This window comes from Telopea speciosissima, chromosome 7, assembly GCF_018873765.1.
Source record: "Telopea speciosissima isolate NSW1024214 ecotype Mountain lineage chromosome 7, Tspe_v1, whole genome shotgun sequence".
Taxonomy (NCBI): domain Eukaryota; kingdom Viridiplantae; phylum Streptophyta; class Magnoliopsida; order Proteales; family Proteaceae; genus Telopea; species Telopea speciosissima.
Genome location: NC_057922.1, coordinates 54,811,196 through 54,833,118, shown reverse-complemented (window position 1 = coordinate 54,833,118; position 21,923 = coordinate 54,811,196). Strand labels below are relative to the sequence as shown.

The window sequence follows — 21,923 nt, the reverse complement described above, 5'->3', positions numbered from 1 at the left end:
ACGGCGTTCGACATTCCCTCCCATACTGAGCATCGAACAGTGCCATACCAATTGTGGCTTGGTAACTATTGTTGTAAGCGAACTCGATGAGCGAGATATGCTCATCCCAGCTGCCTTGCATATCAATGGCACATGCTCGAAGCATATCTTCCAAGGTCTGTATGGTCCTTTTCGACTGCCCGTCTGTCTGAGGGTGGAAGGTTGTACTAAAGTTTAGCAATGTGCCCATGGCCTTCTGGAAACCACCCCAGAATTTAGAAGTGAACCTGGGATCTCTGTCGGAAATGATACTAACAGGGACTCCGTGTAAGCGGACCACATTGTCAAAACATAACTGGGCCAGCTTGTCCATCGAGTAAGTGACCTTTATAGGAATGAAATGAGCCGTTTTGGTTAACCGATGCACAATGACCCAGATGGCGTCAACACCCCTAGGTGTTCGGGGCAGACCAGTAACAAAGTCCATGGTAATGTTCTCCCATTTCCATTCCGGAACAGGTAGTGTTTGTAGTAGGCCGTGAGGTCTCTGCCTATCAGCTTTCACCTGTTGACATGTAAGACACTTTGCCACATGTTCAGCCACATCTTTCTTCATTCCACCCCACAAGTAATAATTCTTCAAATTTTTAAACATCTTCGTGCTGCCTGGGTGGACTGAATAAGGAGAATTGTGAGCATCAGTCAACACCTCCTTCCTTAACTGCTCGTCGTTAGGGGCACACAACCGGTTTCTGAACAGGAGGACACCCTCCGCTGTCAATGTAAAGTCTAACTCACTCTTTGTTCCTTCACGAATTGCTCTAATGATCTTTTGGAAGTTTTCATCAGAGGATTGAGCTAATTGAATCTTCCCCACAAGAGATGGTTGAACTGACAAGGCTGCCAGAGATATAGCTGTACCCTCTATCAACAACTCCAGATCCATCCTCCTTGCTTCCTCAATAAGTTCCTCACTGACGGCTAGTGATGCAAGTGATAGTGATTGTGACTTTGGACTCAAGGCATCTGCCACCACGTTAGCCTTACCAGGGTGATAATGGATGGTGCAATCATAATCTTTCAATAACTCCAACCATCGCCGTTGTCTCATATTAAGCTCCTTCTGTGTGAAGAAGTACTTGAGGCTCTTATGGTCACTGTATATCTCACTCTTCCCCAGAGAGATAATGCCACCAGATTTTTAGATCAAAGACCACAGTTGCAAGCTCCAAGTTATGAGTCGGGTAATTCTTTTCATAATCCTTCAATTGCCGAGAGGCGTAGGCCACCACCTTCCCGTCTTACATCAATACACAACCCATACCCATCTTTGACGCATCACTATAAACAACCATTCCCCCAGTGCCATTAGGAATGGTAAGCACTGGAGCAGAAATTAGTCTTTGCTTTAATTCTAGGAAGCTCTTCTCGCACTCATCGGACCACTCGAACTTCACTCCCTTTCGGGTCAATCGAGTCATCGGGGTCGAAAGTCTTAAGAAATTTTCGATAAACCTCTGGTAGTAGCCAGCTAAACCCAAGAAACTACGGATATCAGCCACATTCTTGGGGTTTCCCAATCAACTACCGACTTCACCTTGCCGGGGTCGACTTCTATACCCTTGGCTGAGACAACGTGCCCCAAGAAAGCCGCTTGGGGTAGCCAAAACTCACATTTACTGAACTTAGCATACAACTGCTTCTCTCTCAAGCGTTGCAGCACAAGTCGAAGATGTTCAGCATGCTCCACCTCATTCTTCGAGTATATCAAGATGTCATCAATCAAGACGATGACATACTTGTCTAGTACATCATGAAACACCCCGTTCATCAGCTCCATGAAAGCGGATGGAGCATTGGCCAATCCAAAGGACATGACCAAGAATTCATAGTGACTGTAGCGAGATCTGAAGGCTGTCTTGCTAATGTCACCATCTCTGATTTTCAACTGATGATATCCTGACTTGAGGTCAATCTTCGAGAACACCTTAGCACCCTGTAGTTGATCGAACAAGTCATTGATTCTGGGTAACGAGTACCGATTCTTGATCGTCAGTTTATTGAGCTCACGATAGTCGATGCACATCCTCAGGCTACCGTCCTTCTTCTTCACAAACAATACCGGTGCTCCCCAAGGAGAAACACTCGGTCTGATGAACCCCTTCTTCAATAAATCCATCCTTGAGCTGTTCCTGCAACTCTCTCAGCTCTGCAGGTGCCATCCTATAGGGTGCCTTGGACACTGGGGCAACACCTGGGATCAAGTCAATCATGAATTCGGTCTCACGGTCTGGTGGTAACCGTGTCAGGTCTTTCGGAAAAACATCCGGGAATTCCTTAACCACATCAATCTCTTCAAGTGGCCTGAACTTTGCTTCAACATCCATCACTGATGCCAAGTAACACTGACATCCTTCCTCTATTAACTTCTGGACTTGTAGAGCGGAGATAGGTTTTTTCTTGGGCTTTCGAGATTTACAACCCTCAAACACAAACTCCACACCTTCATCAGGTTTAAACACAATCCTCTTCTTTGCACAGACTAGACTAGCTTCGTAAGTAGACAACCAATCCATGCCTAAGATCACGTCGAAGTCTCTCATGTTCAACTCAATCAGACGAGCAACAGGTTCCTTACCATCAATCCATACAGGGCAAGGTTCATAAAGTGCATCAAGTTCTACGGCACTGCCCGTTGGTGTACTGACCATAAGATTCTGGGAAAGTCGTTTCGAGCTGACTCCTAGTCTTTTAGCAAACATAGGAGATACAAAAGAATGCGTTGCCCCTGAATCAAACAATACATAAGCAGGTTGTGAACATATAGAAAACATACCTGTGATCACAATAGGGTCAGCTTGGGCTTCATCATTAGTAAGTGCATAGACTTGCCCCTGAGGTCGGTTGCTGGTTGGAGGCAGAGCAGGACGACTAGCGGGTCGTGACTGAGGTGCTTTGGAAGGTGCTGCAGTTGAAGTACCTCCCCGCTTGGGGTATGGGCATTCTCTAGAAATATGACCACTGCCCAGACAGTTGAAACATTGGACTATCTGTGCCTCATAGTGAGGATTTGCAGGTAGCTTAGGAGCCTGAGCTGCACCTTGCCTATAGTACTGAGTCGGGGCTGAAGTGGAGTAAGATCCTCTATGAAACTTGCTAGGCCCCCTATAGTTTGAGGAAGTCATAGGCCTCTTGCTGGCCTGGATTGCTCTATAATTCTCTCTTTGTCTATCTTCTACCACCTTGGCAGCTTAAACCACCCGAGCGTACGAGGGATACTCATGCAATACCACAGACATACTAATACCGGGCCTTAAACCCTTCTCGAACAGTCGAGCCTTGACAGTGTTGGGCTTCATGTGAACGGGAGCAAAGTAGGAGAGCTCCTTGAACAATTGCTGGAATTCGAGGACCGACTTAGACCCCTGAATCAAACTTGTAAACTCAGCCTGCTTCTTGTCGCGAAAGCTCTTGGAGAAGTAATTTTCAAGGAAGGTCTCCTTGAACAGTTCCCAGGTGGGGTTGGGATGTAGTAGTCTAAAGTTTTCTTTCTCAGACCGCCACCAAGAGTCAGCCTCACCTTTGAGCTGATAGACCGCACATCTGATTTTGTCCTCATCAATGCACTGAAGCACCTCAAAAATCCTTTCCAAATCCCTTATCTAGTGAGCTGGATACATGGAATCATCCGCCATTTTGTTGAAGGTAGGAGGGCGATGTTTCATAAATTTCTCGGATAGTCTTGAGGAATCCGCCCAAGCTGGTACCGCCACTTGGGGTGCAGCTGGTGCAGGAGGTGGTAATGGTGCCATAGGGTTTCCGGCAGCAGCAGTGGCCGAGGGTAGTGTTCCCGATGCAGCGGCAGCTGCAAGTGCTGGAGGTGGTACATGTACAGGAGGGGACACTTGCTGCCTTTCCCTATCCGCAACCAGGACTTGAAGTTGGGCATTCATATTGTGCATAATGTCACTTGTCTCTTGTTGCATGGCTCGCATAAGGTTCCCCAATAGCGCGGCCACATCCGCACTGTTTTGAATTGGCAGAGGATCTGGTAAATTAGTACCCGAGCCTTCCGCGGCCTCGTCAAGGGAAATGAACGATTCTCAGTTGAGCGGTTATCTTCCATGTTGCGTACCTTCAAGATTGACAATTTATCAAACACAACATCAAGATTTAAAGGAAAGACAAGGAGAAATCAATCCAAAGTCTTTCTCAAAGATGTGTAAGATAGTCAATAAACATGGGGAATTACACACAGAGGAGGGTGGAAAACAGTGGAAAAAGACTGGTTGCAAAACCGGTCCAAAAGCACCTTTTTAGCCCGAGTGGACTCTGGACTGGACTCTGGTCTAGGTCCACTCCGGGACCAGCGAGAAACAGCAAGTAAGCGGACTCACAAGGCGGACTCAGGCTGGGTCCACCCCTGGGTCCAGCGAGAAACAGCAGGTGTGTGGACTCGCAGGGCGGACTCAGGCTAGGTCCACTCCTGGGTCCAGTGCGAACCAGCAGGTATGTGGACTCACAGGGTGGACTCAGGTTGGGTCCACTCCTGGGTCTAGCGAAAAAAAACAACTTAAAACTAAAAGACTGTGGGTCTTAAAACCCACTCGCCTCTTCACCTTCTCCATCTTTGCGCGAAGAAGAGGACCAAGCCTCTGCTCCCTTGCTTCCACTCCTTTTCCTTGGCGATTTTGGGTGCTCAATCTTGCGGATTTCATCCCCAAATAAAGCCCAGGTAAGGTTCTTCCTCTCCAAACTCGTTTTCTTCAAATTTTCCCTTCAAACTCAACCCTAGGTTGCTCTGTTTCGTTTTTTCCTTGAAGAAACTAGAAATAGGGGTTCCTAAGGTATGAAACCTTACTTCAATCGCACAAAACAAGTGTGCAAACCACTCAACTTGTTCCCATTACCCCCCATTCTAACTTTTTGGGTGAAAAACGAATTGTTCCTTACCCCCAAATCAATTTTCTTGCTGTAATTTTAGGGAAATCGTGAAGGGGTTTGCCCAACACATTAGAACCTCCAACTTGCCCCTAAATAGGTGTTTAAAAACACTACCCAAGTCATGGGATTCCACATCCCAAAGATTGTTTGGCTAAGAACAGATTTTCCCTCTTTTCCCTTTACATTTGTGTTGAAATTTCTTTGGGTTGAAATTACCTTTACTGTCAAGCCTTGGATAAGAATAATTTTTCCATGTTTCATACTATTTAAAATGCTATTCTCTTGGACTGAATGGAATGACATCGTCCTCATACATCCATATGCAGTCATGCTAAAAATCATGGTGTCTTGTTGATATTGGTGCATATAGAACAATGTAGGAAGGGAAAAAAAATTGTTGTTCTAGTTATGCAATGCCTATCAATACTTTCCCACATTTATGTATAACCAATTGCTTCTCTCTTTTTTTTTTTTTAGAATTAATTTTTTTCTTTAATTGCTAAGAGTTCCCACAACTGGAGATAGGGTTGAACCCCTATCATGCTGTATTTTATAAAGAACAAGGGAGGGATCATTGAGTCTCAACTCAAAAAGGTTATTCACCTTAAGCTTATACTTTTATAAACCCCCCCTAATAACTTCCCATTTAGAACCTGTGTTGTATTTCTTTTTGGTTAGGTTTCTTACAAGGATTACATCCTATTCCTTCCCATATTGTTCCCCTCTTATTTACTTCCTTCTCTCATTTGTTTTTGTAGGTACCCTTACAATGGTGGGAAACACGCATCGGGCAGGAAAAGTTCCTATGGCCTACGATGCCAATCGCTTCAAATCAGTTGAGGCGCATGACATATATCGGGAGCATTTTGCAAAGAGGTCCATAGTCGAAGGTCGGGACTTCATAGTGGATGACCTCACCACTTTCAAAGTTGGTCCCCGCTTTAAGGCCTTGGGATGGACATCTATGTTGACACCTCCCCAACATCACTAGCCAGAGCTTGTGAGGCAGTTCTACTCCAACCTCAGCTCTATTTGCAACGGGCCTACCTCCTTCACCACCACCGAGTTGGCAAGAATACTAGGGATACCTGCCAAAGGGGAGAGAAAGTTTTATGTCTCGTTGACAGGTGGGCATGGTTCCCTTGACCCAGAGCACGTCAAGGAGATCTACAAGACTCTCACAAAAGGAAAATCCACCAAGAAGACAAGCGAGACCAAGTACGGGTGATCACAGTGGGTCCTAAGCCGCATAGTCCAAGCCAATCTGATACCTAAGGGAGGGCATCCCACTCAGCCATCTTTTGGGGTCTCTTATGTGGCTTATGCCGTCTACAAGGGCATTCCCTTTTGTCTCCCTTTTGCCATCATTTGCAACATGGGCCATGTGCGTGCCAAACCCGAGGTCAACTTGAGCTTGCCATATGGGAGGCTACTTACCACCATTTTCCTGCATTTTGGCGTAGACTTAACTGGGGAGGTGGCGAAGGAACCAATTGAGGTACCTTTTGGTTCTCATGCCCTTGGGAGGATGAAGATCCGGACTGACATCCCAACTGATGAGGAGACACCAGATACAACAAAGGATCTTGAGGAGGATCCCCCACATCAGCAAGGTACCGACTTTGCATCATCATCTTCTGCACCGTTTGTTGGTTCCGACACGGACAGGATCATTGCTGCCATAGCACAGTTGGGCACAAACATGGCCCAATGCTTCACTAAGATTAGGGGAGAATTGAATAAACACCATGCACGCTTCGACATCCTAGAAGAGAAAGTGAAGGACTTGGACACCTACGTCCATGAACATCTTTATGAAGAAGACAGTGAAGAAGACAATATGGAGAGCTAGGCTCAAGATCTGAGGATACAGTAGTTATGACTTGACTGTTTTCTGTTTCTTCCCTTTTCTTTTTCTTTTTTTTTTTTTTTTTTTGGAACAGTTCACATAGACTTTAACCATGGTTGTAATTGGTGGTCTAGCATCAGTAGTAACTCCAGCACAGCTGATCCTAATTGTAATTTTGTTTTGGATTCCCACCAGGGTGAATGTACAGTCAGCTGAAGTAATGAAATAAATCTATCTTTCCCTCATTGTCGCCTTATCTTGTCTTTTATCAACCTTACCGGCTTCCACACCTAGCTAGTCTTCTCCTTAAGTCTTTACACAACATTTTATTCTCTTGGAAGCTTTTATATCATTATCTCTATTTGTGTGGAGTAAATCAGGTTTCCGCAAGACAGTGACTCAATGCAGAGCATTGCGCTCTGATACCACGCTTTCATGCCCCCCATCCCAAAAGGGAAAAAAAATATAATAAAAGGGGGTATGACTAGGATGACATGTGTCACCCCTCACTGCCAGGATTTCGATTTGCAGTGTATTGAGTCACAGTTAGGACTAATATAATCATCACAAATATACTAGTAAACGAAAACAGAGAAATATTACATTTCCAAGGTAAAACAGAGCTGCGGAAGCGTTTAAGTAATAGTTACATAATGTTCATCTGCCTAGTGTTAGGTTATACAGTAATCCAGTAATACTTCAAATGACCATTACATAACTATCAAAATATAGTCTGTACAATGCATGGTGTAAGACCCAAAAGAAACAGAAGTAAGTCTCGAAATCAGAATGCCCCATAGGCATAGTCATCACATGGACACCCATCGCCGTGTTCCTCTGTCAACGGCTCTGGGTCCTCCACACCCATAGAATCATACTCAGACGAGTGAACGTCTAGGTTTGCCACAAATCCATCATCTGCAGCCATATCTGAAAGGTGTACACAAAGGGGGTAAGTTCCACTGAGCCCAGTGAGGGGATGGGGAGCATGCAAGCAATAACATATAGTCCATGATGCATGAATTATTATCCAATTATCCACCTAGCAAGCACATCTACGTCACTAGGTACTTGCTACTGCAACAACTCGGGTAACATCGCGGATCACTTATCTTATCACCGAGATGAGACCTCAATTGTTACAAGGGAGCTCGCGCTGGTAGAAGCCACTCGCCACCCAGAGGCAAACCCCGATAACCAATGGTCATCCCTGACCTGGCCTCGAATCACTCCTTAGGCACACAGGGAGCCTTGATTACCCAACACCTAAACCTCTGTTGGTAAGGGTCGTAGCAAGGGGATCAAATACCCTAACCGCAATAATACTATATGAGGCTATCGTATCGAGAGCTATTCCGGGCACATTGACGTCCCATACCATCTAGTACCCGGGTACCAGCACGACACGGCACATGAATAGCAAGGATTAACAATTCAAGGGGATCTGATGCCAGCATACCCGACACCGTATCCCAACCAAGCATTTTAAATAGATCTACATAAACCACATCACCAACATATCCACAATCATAGTTATAAATATGCAATTTATGAAAGATGCATGATAATTGGCATTCAAATCATACACAATGTATATAAACACTCCCAAAATCAAGTCAAATCCCAACCCCACTCACCTATTCATTCACGATCCGTTACTAAGGTTTGTTGTCGTTCAACGTAATGTAAGTCCCACCGTACGAGTAATATTGCCTAGAGAAGCGTAACAAAGTGAGTTAGGTGAGGTAAGAGGGGTCTCGAAGTCTAGGCTTTAAGTAAAACAATAGAGTTTAGGTGGACTCTTGAGTGGAGGCACAGTGCCTGGGTCCACCCTGGGTAAAATACTCTAAAACCCAAGACTGGACTCTTGGGTGGATCCTGGCCTGAGTCCATCTGCAGGCAAAGAAGGGGTGGACTCTGGTTGTGGTTTCTGGTCTGAGTCCACCACAGGGTCTAGCTACAGGCAGAGAAGGGGTGGACTCTTATGGTGGTTTCTGGTTTGAGTCCACCATAGGGTCCACCACCCTGCTGAAACTGAAATTCATCACATGCAAGCTCCCGAACTCGATTTCTCTTGGGTTTCAACCCACAAGGACTAGGGGAAAAAGTCTATAAGCCACCTAGGGTCATAATACCCTACCCTGATCATAGGGTTGTTGGGTTCAAAGGGTAATTTCATCAAAACGTCAAATCTAGGGTTTCTCCACCAAGAACCCTAGATCCAGAAATTAAGATCCAGAAAAGGGAAGAGAAAAGACTCAAGGCTAGCTTCAAGCCTCCAAGTAGGGAGGATACTAACCCAAAAGCATCCTTAGGTTCCAAATGGAACCTTAGGTTAAAAAACCCCCAACTCAAATGGTTTCATCTCCAAACCCAAAAAGAATTAAAGAAGAGAGGAAGAGAGAGAGAGATATAATCAAGGACCTACCTTGTCCAGCAATAACTCCTAGGGTAGAGTGGTTGCACAAACCCTAGAATCTTCGATGCCTTCCTTCTCTTTCCTTCTTCTTCTCCTTCTCTTTTCCTCTATTTTCCTTTCTCTCCTCACCTCCACGGTTTTGCTAGGTTAGATGAGTTATGACCACTTAATGGTCATAACCCCAAGTGTAGTGGCTAGTTAGTGGGTGCTTAGTGACCTTGTGAGTGGATATTTAGATTAACAATAGTGGCTTAGTGAGTGGATAGTTAGGTTAATCCACATACTCCAAAACCCTCAATTAGCACCAAGTGTTCCTGCAAGTTCTGCTTTCTGCAATGGCTGCAGTATACTGTACATAATCCCCCCCTCACGTGTAATACACATGGACATAACAGAGATGATGTAAGTGATAGGGCAAAAACATAATATTCCAGAATTTTCCAAAAGGTGTCAAGGGTAATGGAAAGAGAAGAAATGGCAATTTAGAGAATACCATAAACTTCTAAGGTGGTTATGGGTATATGCCAAAGGTATGGTTTGGGAGGTGGTGAAGTGAAAAGAAGCAGTGGGATAATGAACCATGGACAAAGCAACACAGTAATTTACATCCTTCTTTCAATCGATCAAACTAATTCCAAAACACCAATCTCCAACGATCAGATCTGAATTATAAAAAAAACAGGTCTAATTTGTAGAAGGAGAAGGTACCATTCTGCAAAAACTTGATCGATTTCACACAAGGAAGTACTAGTGTGCAAAATTCCAAACTATAAACTCCCACATGCTAAATAGAACTGACAAAGATATTTGGACAGCAATGGATGTAAGAATCTTCAACAAAAAACTTGGATCAGATATGAGTTTGGGAACAATGCTAGGATCAAGCTCTCAAAGTGAGCCGGATATGAACCAGAAAAGCTTCACATAACTGAATAGGTTCGTAGTTGCAACTAATAACCTCGGAACACACTGTTGTAATCCCAAATAAGCTGATCTCCAGGGTAGTAGATTCGGGTCTTCAATAATGAAAGAAATTCGATCTCCAATAGTAGGATACTCAGTCTCAATAATAGGGCAACAGTAGTCCACATAAAGGCAGCAGTAACATGTCAACCAGTCATGCTCAATAGAACCAGCAAATATAGTAGTAAAGCTCAATAGAACCAGCAAATATAAGATAAAGAACCCGATAGATCCATAGGTAGTTGAAGCAGCCAGCCACATAGGAACAACTAAAAAAATAGGTTGATAATTGGAGAAACCGAACCATAAGAATGAACCTGAATGTTTTCCAAAAAGAACTGATGAAAGATGTTGAAATATGGGTTGAAAACTCCTCTGATGGTTATAAAACTCTCCTAAAAAAATCAGCAAGAGAGGACTGCCCTAACCCTTATATCGATTATAGTCAGGGTTTTGTAAAAAACCCTGAAAGTGAAGATCGATTGTAGGGAAGGGGGCTTCAACAAAAGTGATGATGACTTGTCAAAGGTGATGTTTTTTGGTAATAGATGCTGACCACAACTGCGGGAATGGATCTCCAGTTCGAATAACCAATCTCCTTGGTGATTGAGACTTGATCTTCAAGTGGGAGAAACACCAAAAATTGTAGAAAAAATAGGGCAGCAGCTATCTTGTGTAATATAACTTCTTCAAGCCATGAATAGTTGAAGTAGAATGTCCCTCTTGATGGTAGAAACACCTCCAAAAAACTCCAACAGCAGCAATCAACCCTAACCCTAAAATCGATATGTATCAGGGTTTTGTAAAACCCTGAAAAGGAGGATCGATTGGGGTTAGGGATCTTCAAACACTTGGAAAGAGGTTAATACTGAGGTCAAGTGGTCCTTGTAGTTGGAGTAATCATCCCTCAAAAAATCAGCAAAAACTGAAACCTGTAACCCTAATTTCTATTTGAGTCAGGGTTTTAACAGGTATCCAAAAATAGCAGGCTGTGAAGGTTTTGCTGTAAAAACAAATCCAGTCATCAGAAAGTGTCCAAACTTAGGTCGATTAAGGCTTGTAGTAGTAGGGAATCACCTTCAAAACATCAGCTGCATCTGAAAAAGGAAACCCTAAAATCAATTGGAGTCTTTCAAAACTCTGACAAGGTGAGATCGATTTGGGTATGGAGGCTGGAAAAGTTTATAAAAGATGAAGAGGAAAAAGAAAGTGAAGGAAGACTAAGGAATATGGTAGAAGAGTGCTGGAAAAAGATGCACAGGAGGCTCCAACAATGGAGGATCAGTCTACATTATGTAGAAATCAGGTCTCCAAAAAATTCTGGACAGCTCCTATATCACAGGTATGGCTCCAGCAGATTTCGAACAGAATTGTTTTAGTAAAAAAAGGTAGAAAGGGAGGGGGGCAGCAACTAAATCATTGATATGCTGTGTTTACCTCATTAGTGCTGCCCCTTTACAAGGTTGAGAGGAAGAAGAACAGAAGAAGGAGAAGCCGAGAAAGGGAGAAGAAGGGAGAAGTCGATTGAAGAGATGGATTAGGGTTTTCTTTCTCTTTTTCTAACCTAGATCAGTCTAGCTTTGATACCATGTTGGTTGAACCGTGGGTCAGAGAGAGGGAATAAAATAATGGAATGACTTGTATTAATGATAGAAAGGCCCCTCTATTTATAATAGAGGGGAAGTTACAAATAGTCTAAGCTAGGCGATGTGGGACTAAAACCCACAGCCGACTTACACTTAATAACATAAAAACTGCCCCAAAAGGTCTAGAATACCCCCACGGTATTCTGGAGTACATATTCCAACACTTCAACAACTGCATTGGAGCTATAGATGGTTCGCATATCCCTGCATGGGTATCAGTTGACTAACATCAAAGATTTCGTGATAGGAAGGGGAATATATCACAGAATATCTTAGCTGCCTGTGACTTCGACATGAGGTATATATATATACTTTTAGGATGGGAAGGTTCTGCATCAGATTCTCGAATACTAGATGATGCCATCCATAAGGAAGGAGAAGAAAAGATAGTTGTACCTCGAGGTAAGTACTATCTTGTTGATGCTGGGTTTGCTAACCAAGTGGGCTTCTTAAGACCATACCGCAATGTTCGTTATCATTTGAAAGAGTGGCGTAACTCCGAACATGCACCAGCTAATGCGAAGGAATTATTTAACTTGAGGCATTCTAAATTGAGAAATGTAATTGAATGTTCATTCTCTCTATTGAAGTCCAGATTCAAGATACTGAAAAATCAACCAGAATACCCTTTCAAGACCCAATCCTAGATTGTGATAGCATGTGTTTTGCTACACAATCATATTCTCACTAAAAATACTGTTGAAGAAGAGGAGTGGCTTGCACAAGAAGAACTGGAAAATTCAGCCTATAATGAGAATGGGAATCCTGAACAAATGGCAATTGATGATGAGGTTGATGAAGATTACAATAATGTTGACATGAATCAATTCCGAGACGAGATGGTAGGTAAAATGTGGGATGAGTGGGTCGAAGGTTACAGTGAGGAGGAAGAAGATGAAGAAGAAGAAGAATCCGATTAGATTTTATTTATGTGCTTTGTAAACATTTGGGTTGTTATGTAATTTGATGGTACAATGGGTTTGTTGAAACAATTGGTTTGTTATGTAATTTAATGGTACAATGGGTTTGATATGTAATTTTATGGTACAATGGGCATGTGGTTCTTATGTCATTACATTGTATGTGGTACCTTGTTTCGTTTGTGGTATGTGCTTCTCATTTATGGTACAATTTTATGTATGTGGGCATGTGGTTCTCGTGACCAGTATTATGTGTAGTTCTTTTGTTATTTACTTTTATTTATGGCCAAACTAAATCATACATGTTTGGCTGGAATAGGACTGGGTGGAATGGTAAGTACAGCTTTCTAACAGATGTTAGTAGAAGGCTGGCTGGTGAATTGTTGTAAAATTAAGAATTTGTTTTCAAAATAACTTGTTACTTTGTGATCAAAATTCAAAGATGTTTTTGAGATGAAATCTTGTTCATCTCAGTTGGTCAATTTAATTTCTCTAATGTTTATTGATTTTTGTGATCATTTTCATTATGAAGTTATGATATTATGCTATGGTTTTATCAATGGTTAAACTTGAAGATCTGAAAATACCAGATCTTGACAGTAGGTTAGATAATTATCAGTTCTCTTCGAGGTTTTGAGTAGCAGTGGTGGAGAAAATACTCTCCAGGATGAGAAACAGCAGCTCTGCAGGTCTCTCTCACTGCCTCTGCTTAAAGTTTAGATGAGGGAGAACACTTCAGCAGCTGTACTTTATTTTTATTTTTTAATTTTGAATTTTCTTGGTTTGGTGTCCATCTTTGATCATGCTTTGCCCTCATTATGTTGAATTCCTTTTTTCTGAGTCAGTAACAAAATCTCCATTTTGGGACCATTTGTTTCCATGTATGGATGGAAAAGGAAATCTTCTGTTGTTTGCTTTGATGTAAAAATTGGTGAAAGGTTGCTTCTGGGTGTGTCTAGATCATAGAACTTAACTGGTTTACAAGCTTAGTTGTGCTACATGGAATGAGAGAGAAATAGAACATTTTATGTATCCATTTAATACCCCAAAATCTGGCAGGGATCTAATGGATGGATTTCCCTTAGTGGCAGATCTTGACTCTGCCAAAATAAGCCCTAAAATAGGGTTGCTGCCAGGTATGTGATGAAGGGGATCTACTGTAAGTTAATCTTCAATGATAAAACACTTAAGCAGGAACTTGAACTGGATCAAAAGTAAACCCTGTACACTAGGTAAAGGTCTTGGACTGGATCAAAAGAACACCAAATAAACTAACTGAAATGAACTTTAATCATTAAGCCAATAGTCTTGGCAGTTTTATCATAGCACAGATTAGTATTTACAAGTTTCTTTGATTTTGCTATGCTACAGTTCTGGAATTTCTCAGTTTCTTGTTAATTTCTGTTTGATTTTAATTCTGACCACAGAATTTACAATCAGATATTAATCTGGACCTACCTGTGGTATTGACATCTGAGTCTCAGTTCAGAATACAGAATCCTATCATTACTAGGATTTCTGATTTATCATTTGTCAAGGTTGTTACCTAATAACCGATTTCTGTTTTGATCTGTGTTTCAGTCCCTAAGAACAGGATCTTGTTCCATTCTTAGATTTGGTTTTCCAATCTGTCATTGCTTAACCTGATTATATTTGTTTACTGTTTGAATCTTTTGAATTATTTGCTGATATCGGTTCTTAGTTTGGGAAATCCTAATTTCAAGTAGGACTCTTCTGAAACTTGAGATCAGATCCTTTGATGAAGTTCAAACTTGAGAAATAGAACATTCTATGTATCCATTGCATGTGTTTATGTTGAAGAAGTTGAAATCTTGAACATACCTGTTTCAGAAATGAAAGAAGATTAAATTGACAAAAATACAGGGAGCCAGGCACAACCCATTTCACCTTTTCTTCTTCAAAACTTCTTCTGCACCTTTCATCAAATAGGTAAAACCTATCCCAACTCACCACCCCCAGCCAGGGGTAGAAAGAGAGAGAGGGTAAGGGATGAAGTGATGGTGGAGGATTTATAGAGCTCCAAAGGAGGATTTCTTTATGGAGCCCAACAGGAGGATTTCTTTCTTTATTGTTCTGTTACCTTTGTTGTTCTGTTTGAAAATCCCTTTGTTGTTCTGTTTGAAAATCCTCTTCTTTTTCTTTTCATTCTCTTTTCCTTCTTGCAGCTCCTCTTCTACTTCCTTTTATGCTGTCCCATTTATTTGGTTTATAGAATGGTTATTCCTGCTCACGTATAAAATATTAAAATCTGTACCTGTTCAAGTGTTAATGTACAAGTATATACAAGTATAAACATGTTGAGATAACTTCTTTACTTTCTGAGTGATTGTTTCCATTAGCATTTAAGCAGTGGGGCTTTAATCATTAATTTAATGAGTGGTGGCTCAGTTTAAAGCTTCAAATAAAAACCCCACAGAGACGCAGTACCTTCCTTTCCTTCTCTTGCTTCTTAGGTATCTTCCTTCTCATGAGGATCACCATCATCATATCCCTTTTTAAATTTCTCTGAACTGATAAACCAACTCGGAAAGCTTAGTTAGATCTGAAAAAAGAAATAGAGAATTTCAACCCTCAGAAAAAAAAAAAAAAAGGGGTTCTATTCTCAGATCTAGTTTTGCAGGGTTTGGTTGACTAGTGGAGGGCTGTATGGCTGTGAATTTTAAGAATAATTGGTTGAATGGGTTATTTGGTAGATGGAGTCTAGTATTCTTCTCTTGCTTCTTATTAATGTTCATGTATAAAATATTAAAATCTGTACCTGTTCAAGTGTTAATGTACAAGTATAAACTTGTTGAGATACAAACTATGCTACTCCTAGTATGTACTTCTTATTAGTTATTTCTCTCTGTGGTGACTTTAGATCAAATTGCTGTACTGTTTTTTAATCCAATTTCATTTGTAGACTTCCATGCAAGGAATAATGTCTCCATCACTTCCTTTTATGCTGTCCCATTTACTTCTTATTAGTTATTTCATTTGTAGATTTCCTAGGTATGGGTCTGAATGTCTCCATCACTTCCTTTTGTGCTGTCCCATTTACTTCTTATTAGTTTTCACTAGGCCATTATCATCTTATATATATTTTGGTTTCCAGATTGATGGACTCCGAAACCCCCTCTCAGTCTAAGACAAGAGACATTGCAACATGGCCTAGTGAAATTTCACACTTTTTCCTAGAGTGTCTCTTACAGCAACATAGACATGGGAGAAGTGGAGACAATGGTCTCAAGAGAGAGTAATGGCAAGCAATCTCACTTAAGATAAAAGATCGCTATAAAGCAACCTATGAATGGGAGCAATGCAAAAACCACTACAGGATATGGAAAGCTAGACTGAAAGCATTGTCTGACTTACAAAACAATTTTGGATTAGGTTGGAATGCGATAGAGATGAGATTTGATGCACCACAACATGTTTGGGCTAAGTTTAAGGTACAATTGTCTTATTTCATATGAATAATCCAATAATTTAATTTAGAAAATACCATTTTAGTCATTCTTGTTTCTCTTGTTCTTGGTTATAGAAAAAGGAGCAAAAATATTGGAGAGAGCATCAAGTACTTCCCATTTACTTAGAAGTTGCAGTGTGGTTAGGCAACGAAATTGCAAATGGGAATGCTTCAACAACCCCAACACAGGCTGCTGCTGCAGTTGTTGGACTCGATAACTTAGTCCTTAGTGATGATGGGAAGAGTCAAAATGAAGAAACTACAACTCACACTCCTGTTGGAAGTTCCAGTCGTAGACGTGGTAGACCTCAATCAACTAGCACAAGTAGGCCACAAAAGAAAAAAAAGCAAGGGGCTGATAAAATTGCAAGTCCTTTAAAAGCTATCACTACAGCCATCACGAATATGGTGGAGAATGAGTCACAGATAGCTTTTGGAGACAAAGTTTGTGTTGCAATTGATGCAATCCCAAGCATTGACTTCCACAAACAAGCCCTTATCAAGTCTTTTTTTCTGGAAAGGAAAAACTTAGCCATCGTCATCTTACGAGCAAAGGAGGAAGATAGGCTGAAATTGTTGGACTTGTATATGTCAGCAACTGGGGAAACCAATTAAGGTTGATGTTGTGGTTGGGTTCTATGGTTTTATGTGGTGGGGTTCTATGATTTTTATTTTGGACGTGTTGAACAATGTTTGGGTTTTTTTTATGGCTTGCTTAGTTTGCAAGAACATTTCATGGTTTCAAAACTTGTTGCTTGTGTGTAATATTTTAGTTTATTTTTGAGACATCTTTTGTAATGTTTTTGTAGATTAGTATTTGATTGATCTACAAGAGAACATTGACATATTAGTAATGGTTGCTTCTAATGCTTTTGGTTAATATTTGTTTGTTATACTGTTAGTAATGGTTTAGTAATGGTTACATCTACATTGACAAATTCTTATTATGTGTTCATTTTTGGATTTGGATAGATGGATAACAATGTGGCTAGGTGTGAAATTTGTGGTGCTAAATGCATCATAATGACATCAACTACTAAGCGTAATCCAGGAAGAATGTTCTACAAGTGTCAACTAAACAATGATTTTTTTTTGTGGAAGGATCACTTTAGAATGTGTGATTGTGGAGAAGGACAATGCAAAGTGCGAAGATGTACTAGTGGACCAGCAATAGGGAGTGATTTTTGGCGTTGTCCCCATTCCACCTCAGTATGAATCAACATTCATTTTTTTTTTCCTTTTTTAGATTATTTTTCTTTTGATAAAGAATTTCCTTTAAAATCATTTTTTAATCAATAATTGGAATTTTGTTTATTTTCAGGTACACAATTGTGGTTGTGGGATGTTTAAAATAATAGAAAAGGGAGAACCTTCGTCTCCTAACAACAAATGTAGAAATACCAAAAAAATTCAAACCACAATCACACAATCACCACTTGCGGACACAAAATACATACAAGGTTACCTCAGGGGAACAATCAATGCTTCTCAAGGTCAAGCAAGGATGTTGGAGCAACATACAAGGGAGTTGGAGGACGTCCTTGATGCTGTCAAAAAACTTGACCTTAACAAGTGATGATGTCTAGGAGGGAATAGGATGTCATAATAGTATAACAACTTTTTGAATCTATATTTAATTCATGACAATGACAACTGTTAGATAAGAACTCTATTAACTCCTATTTTAATTCAAGTTTAAACATTAGTTGTATGCAAAATTCTTCATAATTGTTTCATTTTTTAGCCATAGAGTAGCCAATGTGATGATAGGATCTATCTGAACCAAATAGTTTTTCATACAGATTCAATCTGAATCCAACTGACAAAATCAGGGAAACCAAACAGTTTTTCAAATTGGGCTCTTGGATCCACTTGGGCCCGTGGCCCAAACTTAATTCTAAAGAAGAGTCCTAGAGCCCAATTAGTATTTATATATATAATAATGATCATGCATAAGTGTGAATTATTCAGATAGTGGCTTACTCCCATTCGTCATGAAGTGGGAATGGGTAATAACAGTGCGGGCCCTGCGGATTCTCGAAATGAGGGAATTCCTAGAATACACCATCATAGACGATTTTCCCCCTTTCTTTATCTATGAATCTATCCTCGACAACTTTCCTTGTGTCACGATCTTGTGAGATGGCTTGAGTATCATGGCCCACAACTCACGAGCGTAATACGCTCCCCCTCCTACACACGAGGTTCAACCGGACTGTATTGTTAGACCGGGTTTTAAACCGGGTTATTGGGCTCGGGTTTAACATTCCCCACACTTTATAAGAATTTCATCCTCGAAATTACGACATACCTATCATGTAGAAAAGATGGGGATGTGTTGCTCGAATTTCACTCTCGCGCTCCCAAGATGCCTCTTCATCAGAGTGGTTTCTCCATCATACCTTAAGAGACGACACGATTGCGGAGATTGTGCTCATTCCTCTCAAGAATCTTCACAGGCTCCTCGACATAAGTCATATCTTCCGCAAGTTCAGTTGGCTCTTGAGCCAAAACATGACTGGAATTGGCAATGTACTTTCTCAACATCGAGACGTGGAATACATCATGGATACCAGCTAATGAGGGGGGTAATGCCAGTCTGTACGCTACCGGTCCAATCCTCGCCAGGATTTCATACGGTCCAATGTACCTAGGACTCAACTTTCCTTTCTTACCAAACCGCAACACGCCTTTCGTTGGTGATACTCGAAGAAACACTTTGTCACCCACGGTAAACTCGAGGTCTTTTCGTTTCAAATTAGCATAGCTTTTCTACCTTGATTGGGCCGCCTCTATTCGGTCTCTAATCAAGTCTATCTTTTCACATGTGGCCTGTATCAATTCGGGCCCTAATATCCTTTGCTCACAACCTCGTCCCAGTACAATGGTGTCCTACACTTTCTGCCATACTGTGCTTCGAACGGTGCCATACCAATAGTAGCCTAGTAACTGTTGTTGTAAGCAAATTTAATGAGTGAAATATGCTCGTCCCAGCTGCCTTTCAAATCAATGGCACATGCCCTGAGTATGTCTTCTAGTATCTGTATGGTCCTCTCTGACTGACCATCGGTCTATGGGTGGAAGGACGTACTAAAGTTCAACAGTGTACCCATAGCCTTCTGGAAACCACCCCAAAATCTGGATGTGAACCTGTGATCATGATCGGAAATAATGCTTACTGGAACCCCATGCAAGCGAACAACATTATCCATGCACAGCTTTGCCAGCTTGTCCATTGGATAGGTTACCTTAATCGGAATGAAGTGTGTGGTCTTGGTGAGCCGATCAACAATCACCCATATGGCATCAACACCCCTAGGTATTCGGGGCAATCCGGTGACAACGTCCATGGTGATAAGCTCCCACTTCCATTCTAGAATAGAAAGTGACTGCAGCAACCCGTAAGGCCGGTGTCTCTCCGCTTTGACCTGTTGACAAGTAAAACACTTCTCTACAAATGTTGCCACATCAGCCTTCATCCCGATCCACCAATAATGCATCTTTAAGTCTTTGTACATCTTGGTGCTATTGGGGTGTACTGAGTACGGTGAACAATGAGCCTCTGTCATTATATCTTTTCTCAATTGATCATTGTTGGGTACACAGTCTACTTCTGAATCGGAGGGTACCATCCTCAGTCAATGTGAAGTCTGAATCTTGCTGCCTCTCTTCTCGAATACCATCTATCAATTTTTGTAACTCTGCATCAGTAGGTTGGGTTGCTTTGATCTTCTCTACCAATGAGGGTTGTACTGTTAGGGCGGCAAGTAACATAGTAGCATCATCAATCAACACTTCCAACTCCATCCTTCTGGCTTCCTCTATAAGCCGCTCATTGGCTGTCAAGGCTGCCAAGGAAAGGGTTTGTGATTTTCTACTAAGTGCATCTGCTACCATATTAGTTTTGCCTGGATGGTATTGAATGGTGCAATCATAGTCTTTCATCAGCCCCAATCATCTTCTTTGCCTCATATTCCACTTCTGAGTAAAGAAGTACTTCAAGCTCTTGTGATCGCTGAAGATTTCGCTTTTCTCTCCATACAAGTAATGACGCCAAATCTTGAGTGCAAAAACTACCGCCGCCAACTCAAGATCGTGAGTGGGGTAGTTCTTCTCGTTAGTCTTTCAAATGCCTAGAAACATTCTACTACCTTGCCATTTTGCATCAAAACACAACCAAGCCCTGATCTAGAGGCATCACTGTACACTGTCATACCACCAGTACCCGATGGGAGTGTCAAAACTGGGGCAGTGACCAGTTTGTGTTTCAGCTCTTGAAAGCTCCTTTTACACTCTCTTGACCATTCAAACTTCACTCCCTTCCAAGTCAACTTAGTCATTGGTGCTGATATGCAAGAAAAGTTCTTAGTGAACCTTCGGTAATACCCTGCAAGCCCTAGGAAACTCCAAATTTCGCCAACATTCTTTGGTGGTTCCCATTCTAGTACAGCCTTCACCTTACCAGGGTCCACTTCAATTCCTTTCTTTGAAACTATATGTCCCAGAAATGCTACCTGTGGAAGCCAAAACTCGCACTTACTAAATTTGGCATAAAACTTCTTTTCTCCCAATCTTTGCAGTACCATTCTCAGGTGTTGGGAGTGTTCCTCTGTATTCTTGGAATAAATCAAGATGTCATCAATGAAGACAATGACAAACTTGTCCAATACATCTTGAAATACTCGGTTCATCAATTCCATAATGCAGCTGGGGCATTGGTTAACCCAAACGACATCACCAAGAACTCGTAATGTCCACATTGAGATCTGAACGCTGTCTTGCTGATGTCCTTCTCCCTGATCTTGAGTTGGTGGTAACCAGATCTCAAATCAATCTTGGAAAACACCTTTGCACCTTGCAACTGGTCAAACAAGTCATCTATCCTTGGTAGTGGGTACCGATTCTTGATGGTTAGTTTATTAAGCTCTCGGTAATCAATGCACATTTGCATACTACCATCCTTCTTAACAAAGAGGACCAGTGCCCCCCAAGGGGACACGTTGGGTTGGATAAAACCCTTCTTCAACAAATCTTGTAACTGGGCTTGTAGTTCTTTCAACTCTGTGGGGGCCATTCTATATGGGGCTTTTGAGACTGATGCTGCCCCTGGGATTAGATCTATCACAAACTCTGTTTCCCGATCGAGAGGTAACTCTGTTAAGTCCTCTAGGAACACAGCCGGATACTCCTTCACTACAGCAATATCAGTCAAGGGTTTAATCTTGGCTTCCGTGTCCATAACCGAGGCAAGGTAACCTTGACAGCCCATCAATCTTCTTGCTTGGTGAGCGGAGATAATCAACTTCTTATGTCTCTTCTGGTCTCCCACAAAAGTAAATTTCCTCCCTCCCTTAGGCTTGAAGACAATCTGCCTCTTGGCACATACTACATTGGCTTGGTAATCCGCTAGCCAATCCATTCTGAGAATAACATCGAAGTCGGTCATGTCGAGTTCCATGAGGCGGGCTGTCGTCTTCCGACCACATACTTCCACCGTATAGGGCTCATAAACCATGTCCAGTTTCACTACACTGCCTGTAGGTGTACTAACTGCTAGTCCCTGAGTTAGGTTCTTTGGGTAAATGTGCATCTCCTTCACAAAAGCAGGGGACACGAACGAATGGGATGCCCCCGAGTCAAACAATACATGTGCAGGTGAATTAGAGATTGTTAAGGTCCCTGACACATGATACAAATAAATCTCGTGGTATGCATGCATGGATAAATGAAAGGA

The 21,923-nt window shown here is 41.7% G+C and overlaps 1 protein-coding gene across 1 annotated transcript; it reads right to left on the bottom strand.

Annotated features, from left to right (window-relative positions):
- Window positions 1-20,322: 20,322 nt before the first annotated feature.
- Window positions 20,323-20,880, bottom strand: LOC122668702 (uncharacterized mitochondrial protein AtMg00860-like). The gene has a single exon (XM_043865237.1). The coding sequence runs from the start codon at window positions 20,878-20,880 to the stop codon at window positions 20,323-20,325; it is 558 nt and encodes a 185-aa protein (XP_043721172.1).
- Window positions 20,881-21,923: the final 1,043 nt, after the last annotated feature.

Bases quoted from the DNA above. Each gene is read 5' to 3' on its own strand.
- LOC122668702 (XM_043865237.1), bottom strand. From the start codon at position 20,880: ATGAACCGAGTATTTCAAGATGTATTGGACAAGTTTGTCATTGTCTTC.